This window comes from Agelaius phoeniceus, chromosome 33 (genome assembly GCF_051311805.1).
Source record: "Agelaius phoeniceus isolate bAgePho1 chromosome 33, bAgePho1.hap1, whole genome shotgun sequence".
NCBI classification, from domain to species: Eukaryota; Metazoa; Chordata; class Aves; order Passeriformes; family Icteridae; genus Agelaius; species Agelaius phoeniceus.
The window spans coordinates 385,131-399,449 of record NC_135297.1 but is presented as its reverse complement, the minus strand read 5'-3'; the positions used below and the strand labels follow the sequence as shown (position 1 = coordinate 399,449).

The 14,319-nt window shown below is 47.5% G+C and overlaps 1 protein-coding gene across 1 annotated transcript; it reads left to right on the top strand.

Annotated features, from left to right (window-relative positions):
• The first annotated feature begins 869 nt into the window (after positions 1–869).
• Positions 870–8,921, top strand: LOC129134578 (uncharacterized). Its single transcript, XM_077192468.1, has 5 exons — positions 870–1,566; positions 3,083–3,249; positions 4,301–4,541; positions 5,783–5,918; positions 8,689–8,921. Exons 1-5 carry the CDS (start codon positions 885–887, stop codon positions 8,753–8,755), a joined length of 1,293 nt encoding a protein of 430 aa, XP_077048583.1. The 5' UTR covers positions 870–884; the 3' UTR covers positions 8,756–8,921.
• Positions 8,922–14,319: the final 5,398 nt, after the last annotated feature.

Below are 14,319 nucleotides of genomic sequence, written 5' to 3'. Positions count from 1 at the left end.
ACATGGGGACACTCATGGGGACAAGGGGACACGGCTGGGGACATCCCTGGGAGGGACCTGGGGACACCCTTGGGGACATTGGGACATGACAGGGGATACCGGGAGGGACCTGGGGACACTGGGAGGGACTTGGGGACACTCCTGGAGACACTGGGACATGGCTTGGGACACCCTTGGGGACACTGGGATGGAGTTGGGGACACCGGGAGGGACATGGGGACATCCCTTGGGGACACTGGGAGGGACATGGGGACATTACTGGGGACACTGGGATGGCCCCTGGGGACACTGGGAGGGATCTGGGGACACCCATGGGGACACTGGGAGGGACATGGGGACACTGGGATGGCCCTTGGGGATACTGGGAGGGACTTGGGGACACTCCTGGGACACTGGGACACGGCTTGGGTCACCCATGGGGACACTGGGACAGACATAGGGACATCCCTGAGGACATGGGGACACCCATGGGGACACTGGGAGGGACCTGGGGACACCGGGAGGGACCTGGGGACATCATTGGGGGGGATTTGGGGACAATCCTGGGGACACTGGGATGGAGTTGGGGACACCATGAGGGACCTGGGGACACCCTTGGGGACACTGGGACATGACAGGGGACGCTGGGAGGGACCTGGGGACACTCTTGGGGACACTGGGACATCCTTGGGGACACTGGGACAACCTCAGGGACACCTTGGGGACACGGGGGTGGCCTCGGGGACACGGGGACACCTTGGGGACCCCTGGGCTCTCCTTGTGGCCCCCAGGACACGGCGCCAGCCTCGGGGACCCCTCGGGGTGGCCTTGGCGACATCGCGACACTTTTGGGGACATCGGGGGGCGGGGCCCAGAGCGGCTCGGTGGAAACCACGCCCACTTCGATGACGTCAATCCCTCGGTTCCGCCCCCCCCCCCTCGGGCGCCGCAGTGCGCCGGGACCGAGCGGAGCCGAAAAGAGCCGGAAAGAGCCGAAGCGGAGCCGAACGCCGGCGAACCGGGAGGCGGAAAGAGCCGAAGGCCGGGGAGCGAAAAAAGCCGAAGCGGAGCCGAAGCGGACCCGCCTGAGGGTCCGGCCATGCCTTGAAGCGGCTCCTCCGACCCGTCCCGGGCTCTTCCTCCTCCTCCTCCTCCTCCTCATCCTCCTCCTGCGGCAGGGGGAGGGGCCCATGGGCCGGGCAGGGGGCCGAGGGGGACCGGAGACGCTGAACTGGGCCCAAACTGGGCCCAACTGGGCTCAACTGGGCCGAACTAGGCCGGAGAAATCAGAACCGGGCCGGAAAGAGGCGAAGTTGTCCGGAAAGAGCCGAAGAGGGAGCGGGATAAGCGAAGTGCGGACGGAGCTGTACGGAAAGAACCGAACCGGGCCGGAAAGAAGCGAAGTGGGACGGAAAGAACCGAACTGGACCGGAAGTAAGCGAAGCGGGCCGGAAGTAGACGAAGGAAGAGCGGGGAGGGTCGGAAAGAGCCGAACCGGGGACGAAGTGGGCCGGAAAGAGCCGAAGGTGTCCGGAAATTGCCGAAGTGCCGCCATGTTGCTGCCGCTGCTCCTCGGGCTCCTCGAGGGTGAGTTCGGGACTCCCCGAATGTCACCGGGACCCCAAAATGTCACCAAATGTCCCCAAAATGTCCACAAATGTCCACAAAATGTGCCTAAATGTGCCCAAAATGTCACCTGGGATCCTCAAAATATTCCCAAATGTCACCTGGGACCCCCAAAATGTCTCTAAAATGTGCCCAGATGTCACCTGAGACCCCAAAATGTCCCCTAATGTCACCTGGGACCCCCCCGAAAGTCACCTAGGAGTCAAAAAATGTCCCCAAATGTCACCGAGACCCCCAAAATGTCCTAAAATGTCACCTGGGACCCCAAAATATCCCAAAATGTGCCCAAAATGTCACCTGGGACCCCCCAAATGTCACCTGGGACGCCCAAAATGTCCCCAAATGTTACTTGGAACCCCCAAAATGTCCCCGAATGTCCCCAAAATGTCACCCGGGACCCCAAAAATGTCCCCAAATCTTTGGGTGGATTTTTGGACCAAATTTTATTGGAATTTCACAGGAATTTTTGGGGGAATTTTGGGAAAATTTGGGAATTTTTTCCTGACCCCCCCCCTTCTCTCCCCTCTCCACAATTTTGGGGTTCTGGGGGTGGATTTGGGGTCAATTTTGGGTCAATTTTGGGTCAATTTTAACCATTTCTGGGTGATTTTTTGGACCAAATCTCAGTCAAATTTCAACAGAATTTCACTGAATTTTTGGGGAATTTTGGGAAATTTTGGGAATTTCTTCCTGACCCCATTTTTGGCATCTCGGGGCTGGATTTTAGGTCAAATTTGGGTCGATTTTAACAATTTTTAATGGGGTTTTTTTGACCAAATTTCCATCAAATTTCAACAGAAATTCACGGGAATTTTTGGGGATTTTTTTTGGGGAATTTTTTGGGGAATTTTTTTTGAATTTTAGGAAAATTTGGGAATTCCTTCCTGACCTCCCCCTTTCTCCCCTTCCCTGTAATTTTGAGGTCCTGGGGGAGGATTTTGACTCCACTTTGGGTCGATTTTAACAATTTTATTGGTTTTTTTGGACCAAATTTCATTCAAATTTCAACAGAATTTCACAGGAATTTTGGGGGAATTTTTGGGGAATTTTTGGAAAATTTGGGAATTTCTTCCTGACCCTCCTCTTCTCCTCTTCCCCATTTTTTGGATTTTGGGGCTGAACTTTGGGTCCATTTTGGGTCAATTTTAACCATTTTTGGGTGGATTTTTGGACCAAATTTTGTTCCAGTTTCAATGGAATTTCACAGGAATTTTTGGGGAATTTTTGGGGAATTCCGGGAAAATTCGGGAATTCTCTCCTGATCCGCCCCTTCTCTCCCCTCTCCACAATTTTGGGAGTCCTGGGGGTGCATTTTGGGTCAATTTTGGGTCAATTTTAACCATTTCTGGGTGGATTTTTGGACCAAATTTCCATCAAATTTCAACGGATTTTCACCAAATTTTTTGGGAATTTCGGGAAAATTCTGGAATTCTCTCCTGACCCCCCTCCCCCCCATCTTTTTCCCCCCTCCCTGCAGTTTCGGGGGCCCTGGGGGGGTGCGTGGAGGTGGCCTCGGGCACCGAGGCCGTGCTGGGGGCGCCGTTCCGGCTGCTCTGCATCGCCTGCAAGCGCCGCAGCGAGACCCCGGCCGAGGCCGAGAGCGAGTGGTTCTTCCGTCCTGAGGGGGCCCCCCAGTTCGAGAAGGTCACTGGGAGGCACTGGGAGGGACTGGGAGGGACTGGGATGGGATTGGGATCAACTGGGAGGGACTGGGAGGGGATTGGGAATGACTGAGAGGGACTGGGAGGGACTGGGAGGGGATTGGGACAAACTGGGGGTGACTGGGATGGGATTGGGATGGACTGGGGGGGACTGGGACGAACTGGGATGGGATTGGGATAAACTGGGAGGGACTGGGAGGAACTGGGAGGATGCTGCAGGTCCCAAAGGCGCCACCAGGGGGAGCCGCGGAAACAATGGGAGGGAATTGAGGAGGATTGGGATGGACTGGGAGTTACTGGGAGGATGCTGCAGTTCCCAATGGCACCACCGGGGGGAGCTGGGGAAACGCTGGGAGGGAACTGAGGAGGATTGGGATAAACTGGGAGGGGATTGGGACAAACTGGGGGTGACTGGGATGGGATTGGAATAAACTGGGAGGGACTGGGGGAACTGGGAGGATGCTGCAGGTCCCAAAGGCGCCACCAGGGGGAGCCGGGGAAACACTGGGAGGGAATTGGGACAAATTGGGAAGGATTAGGACAAACTGGGATAAACTGGGAGGGGATTGGGATGGGATTGGGATAGACTGGGAGGGACTGGGAGGACGCTGCAGTTCCCAATGGCACCACCAGGGGGAGCTGGGGAAACACTGGGAGTTCATTGAGGGGAACTGGGAGGGAATTGGGAGGGACTGGAATGAATTGGGAATTACTGGGATGAACTGGGAGGAGGCTGCAGTTCCCAAAGCCACCACAAGGGGGAGCTGGGGAAATACTGGGAGTTCATTGGGATGGACTGGGATGAATTGGGAGTTACTGGGAGGCACTGGGAGCTACTGGAGAGCCCCTAGAGAGCCCCAGGGCCATACTGGGAGTCACTGGGCTAAACTGGGCGCTACTGGGAATTACTTGCGCCACAATTGCAACACCAAACTCAACCACCAGAGGGTGCCACTGAGCCAAGCCCATTTCCAATCCCTTCCCACCAACCTTTACTGGTTTTTACTGGTTTTCACTGGTTTTCACCGGTGCAGATCCTGCACTACAGCCCCGAGGAGGGCGAGTGGGTGGCTCCTGGGCCGTTTTTCGGGGTGATCTCCTGGAACGGCTCGCGGGGCACGCGGGACCTGCAGGACCTGTCGGTGTGGCTGATGGAGGTGAAGCGCAGCCACGCCGGGCAGTACGTGTGCCGGCTGAAACGCAACCTGACCTTCGAGGGCTACACCTACAGCCTGGCCAGGAACCAGACCCTGCGGCTGGCCGTGGTGGAGAAAGGTGCTGGGAGGCACTGGGATAAACTGGGAGGCACTGGGAGTTACTGGGATGTGGTTGGAAGGGACTGGGATGGACTGGGAGTTACTGGGAGTTGGTTGGAAGGGACTGGGAGGGACTGGAATGGAGTTGGAGGAAAGTAAAATGGAGGTAGGAGGGATTAAAGGGGAACTGGGATGAACTGGGAGGGACTGGGAGTTACTGGGATGTGGTTGGGAGGGACTGGGAGGGACTGGAATGGAGTTGGAGGGAAGTAAAACGGAGGTGGGAGGGATTAAAGGAGAACTGGGATGAACTGGGAGGGACTGGGAATTACTGGGAGGTGCTGGGAGGACGCTGCAGTTCCCAAAGCTGCCACCAGGGGGAGACACTGGGAGTTCATTGAGGGGAACTGGGAGGGAACTGGGAGGGACTGGGAGTTACTGGGAGTTACTGGGAGGGAATTGGGTTACACCTACAGCCTGTCCAGGAACCAGACCCTGGGGCTGGCCGTGGTGGAGAAAGGGACTGGGAGGGACTGGGATAAACTGGGAGTTACTGGGATGTGGTTGGAAGGGACTGGGAGGGAGTGGAATGGAGCTGGAAGGGATTAAAGGGGAACCGGGATGGACTGGGATGAACTGGGAGGTGCTGGGAGGTGCTGCAGTTCCCAAAGCCGCCACCAGGGGGAGACACTGGGAGTTCATTGAGGGGGACTGGGAATCACTGGGAATCACTGGGATCACATTTCAATCATACTGGGAGCACTGGGCGTTACTGGGAGGGCATTGGGAGATCAATGGGAGCGCTGGGATCAAACTGGGAGGGGACTGGGATCAAACTGGGATCAAGCTGGGACCGGACTGGGATCAAACTGGGAGGGGACTGGGACCAAACTGGGAGCACTGGGACCAAACTGGGACCAAACTGGGGGGGCTGGGACCAAACTGGGGTCAAACTGGAAGCACTGGGATTGTACTGGGAGGGCACTGAGACCAAACTGGGATCAAACTGGGATCAAACTGGGCCTCACTGGAAGCTGCTGGCGAGCACTGGGAGGGCTCCACACCCATATAAGGCAGCAAGTGGGCGTGGCTTAGGCCGCAATGGGCGTGGCTTAACCCCAAAACGAGCAATTTTGCCTCCAAAACCGCGCAATTTTCCGGGATTTTTTTGGGGATCTTTGGGGATTTTTTTGGGAACATTTTGGGGACAATTCCTGAGGGTTTTGGGAATTTTTTTGTCCCCCCTTTTCCCCCCTGAAGCGCGGCGGGACCTGGCGTCCATCGTGTCCGAGATCCTGATGTACGTGCTGATCGTGGTGCTGACGCTCTGGCTCGCCGCCGAGATGCTCTACTGCTACCGCAAGGTGGCGGCCGCGTCCCCGCCCCCCGACAGCGCGTGAGTGGGCGGGGCCGGAAGGGGGGAGGCGGGGCTTAACCAGCAGGCGAAGTTTGGGGGCGGAAAATGAAAAAAAACGGGGCGGAAAAAGGAGGAAATTGAGGAAATTAGGAGGAAAACGGGGTTTCAAAATGGCGGAGGGGGCGTGGCTTTGGGAGTGAGGGGCGTGGTTTAAATTAGGAGTGGATTGGGGTTGGGATTTGGGGGGGAAATGTAAAAAATTGGGTGAAAATGGGGTGAAAAATGAGGAAATTGGGGTTTCAAAATGGCGGAGGGGGCGTGGCTTAAAGCGTAGTGGCGTGGTTTAGGAGTGGGTGTGGTCAAAAGGGGCGTGGCTTAATTTTGGAGGGTTTTGGGTTGGGATTTGGGGGGGAAATGCAAAAAATGGGGTGAAAATGGGGTGAAAAATGGGGAAATTAGGAGGAAAATGGGGTTTAAAAATGGCGGAGGGGGCGTGGCTTTGGGAGTGGGGGGCGTGGTTTAAATTAGGAGTGATTTGGGTTGGAATTTGGGGGGAAATGCAAAAAACTGGGCGGAAAAAGGAGGAAATTGAGGAAATTAGGAGGAAAACGGGGGTTCAAAATGGCGGAGGGGGCGTGGCTTTGGGAGTGAGGGCGTGGTTTAAATTAGGAGTGGATTGGGGTTGGGATTTGGGGGGAAATGTAAAAAACTGGGTGAAAATGGGTGAAAAATGAAGAAATTGGGGTTTCAAAATGGTGGGAGGGCGTGGCTTAAAGCGTAGGGGCGTGGTTTAGGAGTGGGTGTGGTCTGAAGGGGGCGTGGTTTAAATTTGGAGGGTTTTGGGTGGGGATTTGGGGGGGAAATGCAAAAAACTGGGTGAAAATGGGGCCAAAAATGGGGAAATTGGGGTTTCAAAATGGCGGAGGGGGCGTGGCCTAAAACATAGGGCGTGGTTTAGGAGTGGGTGTGGTCGCGAGGGGCGTGGCTTAAATTTGGAAGGTTTGGGGTTGGAATTTGGGGGGGAAATGTAAAAAATTGGGTGAAAATGGGGCAAAAAATGAAGAAATTGGGGTTTCAAAATGGCGGCAGGGCGTGGCCTAAAGCGTGAGGGCGCGGATTTGTGAGTGGGCGTGGCCTAAAGGGGGCGTGGTCGAAATTTTCAGGGGAAAGTGAAAATTGGGGTAAAAAATGGGGAATTTTGGGTGATTTTGGTGGGAATTTTGGGGGTTTTTTTTGGCTTTTTTTGGGGGGATTTTGGGGCATTTCCGGGGGGAATTTTTGGGGGAATTTTTGAGGTTTTGGAGAATTTTTGGGGTGGAATTTCCAGAATTTTTGGGTCACTTTGGGGCCTTTTTTGGGTGGATTTTTTGGGATTTGCTGACTTTGGAAATGGAATTTTGGGGTGGAATTTTTTTGGATTTTGGGGCTTTTTTAGGTTCTGATTTTGAGGCTTTTTTGGTGGGAATTTTTTGGATTTTGGGGCTTTTTTTGGGGTGGAATTCGTGGGATTTTTGGAAGAAATTTTGGGGATTTTTGGCTGGAATTTCTTTTTGATTTTGGGACTTTTTGGGATGAAATTTTTGGGATTTTCTGGGGGGAATTTTTGGGGGATTTTTGGGAGTTTTTGGGGCGGAATTTTTTTGATTTTTGGGACCATTCGGGGTCGAATTTCTGGGATTTTGGAGCATTTTTGGGGCTTTTTTGGGGTGGAATTTTTGGGATTTTCTGGGTGGAATTTTTGGGGATTTTTGGATAGAATTTTTTTAATTTTGATGCTTTTTGGGGTGGGTTTTTTATTTATTTTGGGACATTTTCCAGTGGATTTTTTGGATTTTGGCTGGAATTTCTTTTTGATTTTGGGACTTTTTGGGCTGGAATTTTTGGGATTTTTTGGGGGGAATTTTTGGGGATTTTTGGGGACTTTTGGGATGGAATTTGTGGGATTTTTGGGATCATTCGGGGTCGAATTTCTGGGATTTTGGAGCATTTTTGGGCCACATTTGGGGCAATTTGGGGGTGGAATATTTGGGATTTTTTGGGGACTTTTTGGGGTGGAATTTTTGAGATTTTTGGGCTTTTTGGACCAGATTTTTTTTTTTTTATTTTGGGACATTTTCCAGTGGAATTCTTGGGATTTTGGCTGGAATTTCTTTTTGATTTTGGGACTTTTTGGGATGGAATTTTCAGAATTTTCTGGGGGGAATTTTTGGGACTTTTGGGAGTTTTTGAGCTGGAATTTTCGGGATTTTCTGGGGGGAATTTTTGGACTTTGTGGGGTGGAATTTTTGGGATTTTTGGGCTTTTTGGACTGGATTTTTTTTTTACTTTGGGGCATTTTGGGTGGAATTTTTGGGATTTTTTTGGGGATTTTAGGGTAGAATTCTTAAAATTTTGACGCATGTTTGGGGTGGTTTTTTTTATTTTGGGCCATTTTCGGGTGGAATTATGGATGGAATTTCTTTTTGATTTTGGGACTTTTTGGGATGGAATTTTTGGGATTTTCTGGGGGGAATTTTTGGGACTTTTTTGGACTGGATTTTTTTTTATTTTGGGACATTTTTGGGCGGAATTATTGGGATTTTGACTGGAATTTCTTTTGATTTTGGGACTTTTCGGGCTGGAATTTTCCAGATTTTCTCAGGCGAATTTTTTGGTGACATTTCGGGGTGGAATTTTGGCCATTTTTGCCCTTTTTGCACCGGATTTTTTTTATTTTCGGGCATTTTGGGGTTGGAATTTTGGGATTTTGGGCTTCCCGGAATTTTGGGGCCCCTCCCACACCCCGAATTTCTCCTCTCCCCCTCCTCAGGTCGGAATATTTGGCCATCACCTCCGAGAGCAAAGAAAACTGCGGGGGTGTCCAGGTGGCCGAGTGACCCCGAGTGACCCCGAGTGACCCCGAGTGACCCGAGTGACCCCTGAGTGACCCCGAGTGACCCCTGACCCCCCAGGCCCCCCCCTGCAATAACCCCCCCGGGGGGCCCCACCCTGACCCCGCATGGCCCCGATCCCCTCCCCCCACCAAGACCCCAAAATTGGGGAAAAATTCCCAAAATTTGGGGAAAAAAAATCCCAAAATTTGGGGGAAAAATCCCAAAAATTGGGGAAAAAAATCTCAAAAATTGGGGAAAAAATCTCAAAAATTTGGGTAAAAAAAAATCTCAAAATCTGAGGGGAACAATCCCAAAAATTAGGGGGAAAAATCCCAAAATTTTGGCAAAAAATTCCCAAAATTTGGGGCAAAACCACCAAAAATTTGAGGGAAAAAATCTCAAAAATTTGGGCAAAAAAAATCCCAAAATCTGGGGAAAAAAAATCCCAAAATCTGGGGAAAAAATTCCCAAAATCTGGGGGAAAACCACCAAAAATTTGAGGGAAAAAATCTCAAAAATTTGGGCAAAAAAAATCCCAAAATCTGGGGAAAAAATTCCCAAAATCTGGGGGAAAAAATCTCAAAAATTTGGGCAAAAAAATTCCCAAAATCTGGGGGAAAATCCCAAAAATTTGAGGGAAAAAATCTCAAAAATTTGGGCAAAAAAATTCTCAAAATCTGGGGGGAAAACCCCAAAATTTGGGCAAAAAAATTCCCAAAATTTGGGGAAAAAATTCCCAAAATCTGGGGGAAAAGTCCAAAAATTTGAGGGAAAAAATCCCAAAAATTTGGGGAAAAAAATTCCCAAAATCTGAGGCGAAAAATCCCAAAATTTCGGCAAAAAGATTCCCAAAATCTCGGGAAAAAACACAAAAAATTTGAGGAAAAAAATTCCCAAAATCTGGGGGGAAAATCCCAAAATTTGGGCAAAAAAATTTCCCCAAATCTGGGGGAAAAGTCCAAAAATTTGGGGGAAAAGATTTCCAAAATCTGGGGAAAAAAACACCAAAAATTTGGGCAAAAAAATTCCCAAAATCTGAGGGGAAAAAATCCCAAAATTTCAGCAAAAAATTCCCAAAATCTGAGGGGAAAAGTCCAAAAATTTGGGGAAAAATATTCCCAAAATCTGAGGGGAAAAATCCCAAAATTTGGGCAAAAAAAATTCCCAAAATCTGGGGGAAAAGTCCAAAAATTTGGGGGAAAAGATTTCCAAAATCTGGGGAAAAAAACACCAAAAATTTGAGGAAAAAATCTCAAAAATTTGGGCAAAAAAATTCCCAAAATCTGGGAAAAAAATTCCCAAAATCTGAGGGGAAAAAATCCCAAAATTTGGGCAAAAAAATTCCCAAAATCTGAGGGGAAAAAATCCCAAAATTTGGGCAAAAAAATTCCCAAAATCTGAGGGGAAAAATCCCAAAAATTGGGGGGAAAAATTCCAAAATTTTGGCAAAAAGATTCCCAAAATCTGGGGGAAAAACACACAAAAAATTTGAGGAAAAAATCTCAAAAATTTGGGGAAAAAAATTCCCAAAATCTGAGGGGAAAATCCCAAAATTTGGGGGAAAAAATTTTCCAAAATTTGGGCAAAAAAATTCCCAAAATCTGGGGGAAAGATTCCAAAATTTGGGGAAAAAATCTCAAAAATTTGGGCAAAAAAATTTCCAAAATCTGGGGGAAAATCCCAAAAATTGGGGGGAAAAATTCCAAAATTTGGGCAAAAAAATTCCCAAAATCTGGGGAAAAAAATTCCCAAAATCTGAGGGGAAAAATCCCAAAAATTGGGAGGAAAAATTCCAAAATTTGGGCAAAAAAATTCCCAAAATCTGAGGGAAAAAATCCCAAAATTTGGGGAAAAAATCGCAAAAATTTGGGCAAAAAAAATCCCAAAATCTGGGGGAAAATCCCAAAAATTTGGGGAAAAAAATTCCCAAAATCTGAGGGGAAAAATCCCAAAATTTGGGGGAAAAAATCGCAAAAATTTGGGCAAAAAAAATTCCCAAAATCTGAGGGGAAAAATCCCAAAAATTGGGGGGAAAAATTCCAAAATTTGGGCAAAAAAAATTCCCAAAATCTGGGGGAAAAGTCCAAAAATTTGGGGGAAAAGATTTCCAAAATCTGGGGAAAAAAACACCAAAAATTTGAGGAAAAAATCTCAAAAATTTGGGCAAAAAAATTCCCAAAATCTGGGAAAAAAATTCCCAAAATCTGAGGGGAAAAAATCCCAAAATTTCGGCAAAAAATTCCCAAAATCTGAGGGGAACAATCCCAAAATTTGGGCAAAAAAATTCCCAAAATTTGGGGAAAAAATCTCAAAAATTTGGGCAAAAAAAATCCCAAAATCTGAGGGGAAGAATCCCAAAATTTGGGCAAAAAAAATCCCAAAATCTGAGGGAAAAATCCCAAAATTTCGGCAAAAAAATTCCCAAAATCTGAGGGGAAGAATCCCAAAATTTGGGGAAAAATATTCCCAAAATCTGAGCGGAAAAACCCCAAAATTTGGGGAAAAAAATTCCCAAAATCTGGGGGAAAAATCCCAAAATTTGGGGGAAAAAAATTCCCAAAATCTGGGGGAAAAATCCCCAAAATTTGGGCAAAAATTTTCCCAAAATTTGGAGGGAAAAACACGAAAACCACCAAAAATTTGAGGTAAAAAAATCCGAAAATTTGGAGGAAAATCAGAAAAATTTGAGAGGAAAAATCCCAGAATTTGGTGGAAAAAATCTCCAAATTTAGGGGAAAAAATTTTTCCAAATCTGAGGGAAAAAAAATCTTAAAATTGGGGGGAAAAACCAGAAAAAATTGAGAAGAAAAGCCAGAAAATGTAGAGGAAAAAATCCCAAAATTTCGGGAAAAAAATCCCAAAAATTTCTGAGGAAATTCTGCAAAATTTGGGAAAAATTTCCTTAAAAGTTGGAGAAGAAAATCCCAGAATTTGGAGGAGAAAAATTCCAAATTTTAGGTAAAATTTCCTGAAAAATTCGAGGGGAAAAAAAATCCCAAAAATTGGAGGGAACAATTCCCAAAAACTTGAGAGGAAAAATTCCAAAATTTAGGGGGAAAAAAAATCCCAAAAATTTCACGGGGAAAGTCCCAAAAGTTGGGGAAAAAATCCTAAAATTTGGGGGAAAAACCCTCAAAATTTGAGGGAGAAACTCCCAAAATTTAGGATTAAAAACCTTTCAAAATTTGGGTGAAAAAATCCAAGATTTTGACAAAATCTGTCAAAATTTAATATAAAACACCCAAAATTTGGGATAAAATCCTTCAAAATTTGAAAAAAAATGATCCCAAAATTGCCCTGAAATTCCCCCAAAATTTTGGGGTGAAAAATTCAAAATTTGGGATTAAAAAAACCCCAAATTTTTGGAGAAAATCCCCAAAATTTTGGGGTCAAATTCCCCAAATTTGGGGTCGATCCCCCCCCCCCCAGTGTGAGAGAGAGTGCGCATGTAAATGAGCTGTATGTAAATGAGCTGTATGCAAATGAGCCGTATGCAAATGAGCGATATTTAAAAGAGCAATATGTAAATGAGACAAGAGGACAAGACCTCAACAGCACTTTATGCAAATGAGGGGGATGTGGCAATACAAATGAGGGTGATATGCAAATGAGGGGTGTGTAAATATATGTAAATGAGGTTATATGCAAATGGAGACGTTGTTATGTTGTCGATATGCAAATGAGATGGAGATGAGCGACGACCCGCGGGTTATTTAATATGTAAATGAGCTGTACATAAACAAGCATTATGCAAATGAGCACTGACACAGCCGCACAAATGCACATCTCACTTAACTGCGATATGCAAATGAACCTGCAAATGAGGCGGGGCATGCAAATGAGCACCGATCACCGTATGCAAATGAGCACCGCCGTGTCTACACTTCGCTGTATGCAAATGAACGCCCGTATGCAAATGAGTGCCATAATTAACGGATTTATTGTGCCAAGCCCCGATATGTAAATGAACATGCAAATGAACATGCAAATGAGCTGGACTGCCGAGCCTCGAGTCCTTGGTGTGGGTGGGGCGCCGATATGCAAATTAGATTTATGCTAATGAGGGACGCACCAATGGAGAACCGCGGTGGGGTGGGCTATGCAAATGAGCCATATGCAAATGAGGCGGTGACGTCACTGGGGGATTTTGGGCTGAAATTCCCAAATTTTTGACTCAAATCCCAAATTTTGGGGTTCCTGGGCTGATTTTGGGGTCAAATTCCCAAATTTTGGAGGCAAATCCCAAATTTTGGGGTCAAATTTCCAAATTTTGGGGCTCAGTTCCAAATTTTGGGCTCAGATTCACAAATTTGGGGTCCAATTCCCAAATTTTGGGGTTAAATTCCCAAATTTTGGCATCCAGGACCCAAATTTGGGCTGAAATCCCAGAATTTTGGGGTTTCTGGGCTGATTTTGGGCTCAAATTCCCAAATTTTGGGGCTCAATTCCCAATTTTGGGGTCCAATCCCCAAATTTCAGGTCCCGTTCCCGAATTTTTGGGTTCCTGGGCCGATTTTGGGTCCCATTCCCAAATTTTGGGGTCCAGAACCCAAATTTTGGGATGAAAACCCAGAATTTTGGGGTTTCTGTGGTAATTTTGGGCTCAAATTCCCAAATTTTGGGGTTCCATCCCAGAATTTCGGGTCCCATTCCCAATTTTGGGGTCAAATCCCAGAATTTTGGGTCCCATTCCCCAATTTTGGGGTCCAGATCCCAAATTTTGGGGTCCAATCCCCGAATTTTGGGGTTAAATCCCCAAAATCCGGGTCCCCATCCCAGATTTGCCCTCAAAAATCCCAAATTTCGGGGTTAAATTCCCAATTTTTGGCCTCAAATCCCCAATTTTTGGGTCCCTTTCTGGATTTTTGATTAAATCCCCAAATTTTGAGGTCAAATCCCAAATTTCGGGCTCCAATCCCCAAACTCCGGGTCCCCATCCCAGATTTGCCCTCAAAAATCCCCAATTTTGGGGTGAAATCCCCAAATTTTCGTCTCAAATCCCAAATTTCGGGTTTAAAATCCCCAATTTTTGGGCTCCAATCCCCAAATTCCGGGTCTCCAATCCCCGATTTTCCCTCAAAAATCCCCAATTTTGGGATCAAATCCCCAATTTTGGGGTGAAATCCCAAATTTTTGGGCTCAAATCCCCAAATTTCGGGTTTAAAATCTCCAAATTTCGGGGTTAAATCCCCAAATTTTGGGCTCCAATCCCCAAATTCCAGGTCCCCATCCCCGATTTCCCCTCAAAAATCCCCAATTTTGGGGTCAAATCCCCAAATTTTGGGGTGAAATCCCCAAATTTTGGGTTAAATCCCCAAATTTCGGGTTTAAAATCCCCAAATTTTGGGGTGAAATCCCCAAATTCCAGGTCCCCATCCCCGTTTTTCCCTCAAAAATCCCCAATTTTGGGATCAAATCCCCCAAATTCCGGTTTAAAATCCCCAAATTTCGGGGTCCAATCCCCAAATTCCGGGTCCCCATCCCCAATTTTGGGCTCAAATCCCCCAATTTTGGGGTCAAATCCCCAATTTCTGGGCTCAAATCCCCAAATTTCGTGTTTAAAATCC

Excerpts from the sequence above, each read along its gene's own strand:
- LOC129134578 (XM_077192468.1), top strand. The coding sequence starts at position 885 with ATGACGTCAATCCCTCGGTTCCGCCCCCCCCCCCTCGGGCGCCGCAGT. Across the intron at positions 1,567-3,082 it reads GCTCCTCGGGCTCCTCGAGG|TTTCGGGGGCCCTGGGGGGG; the intron begins GTGAGTTCGGGA and ends CCCTCCCTGCAG. Across the intron at positions 4,542-5,782 it reads GCTGGCCGTGGTGGAGAAAG|CGCGGCGGGACCTGGCGTCC; the intron begins GTGCTGGGAGGC and ends TCCCCCCTGAAG.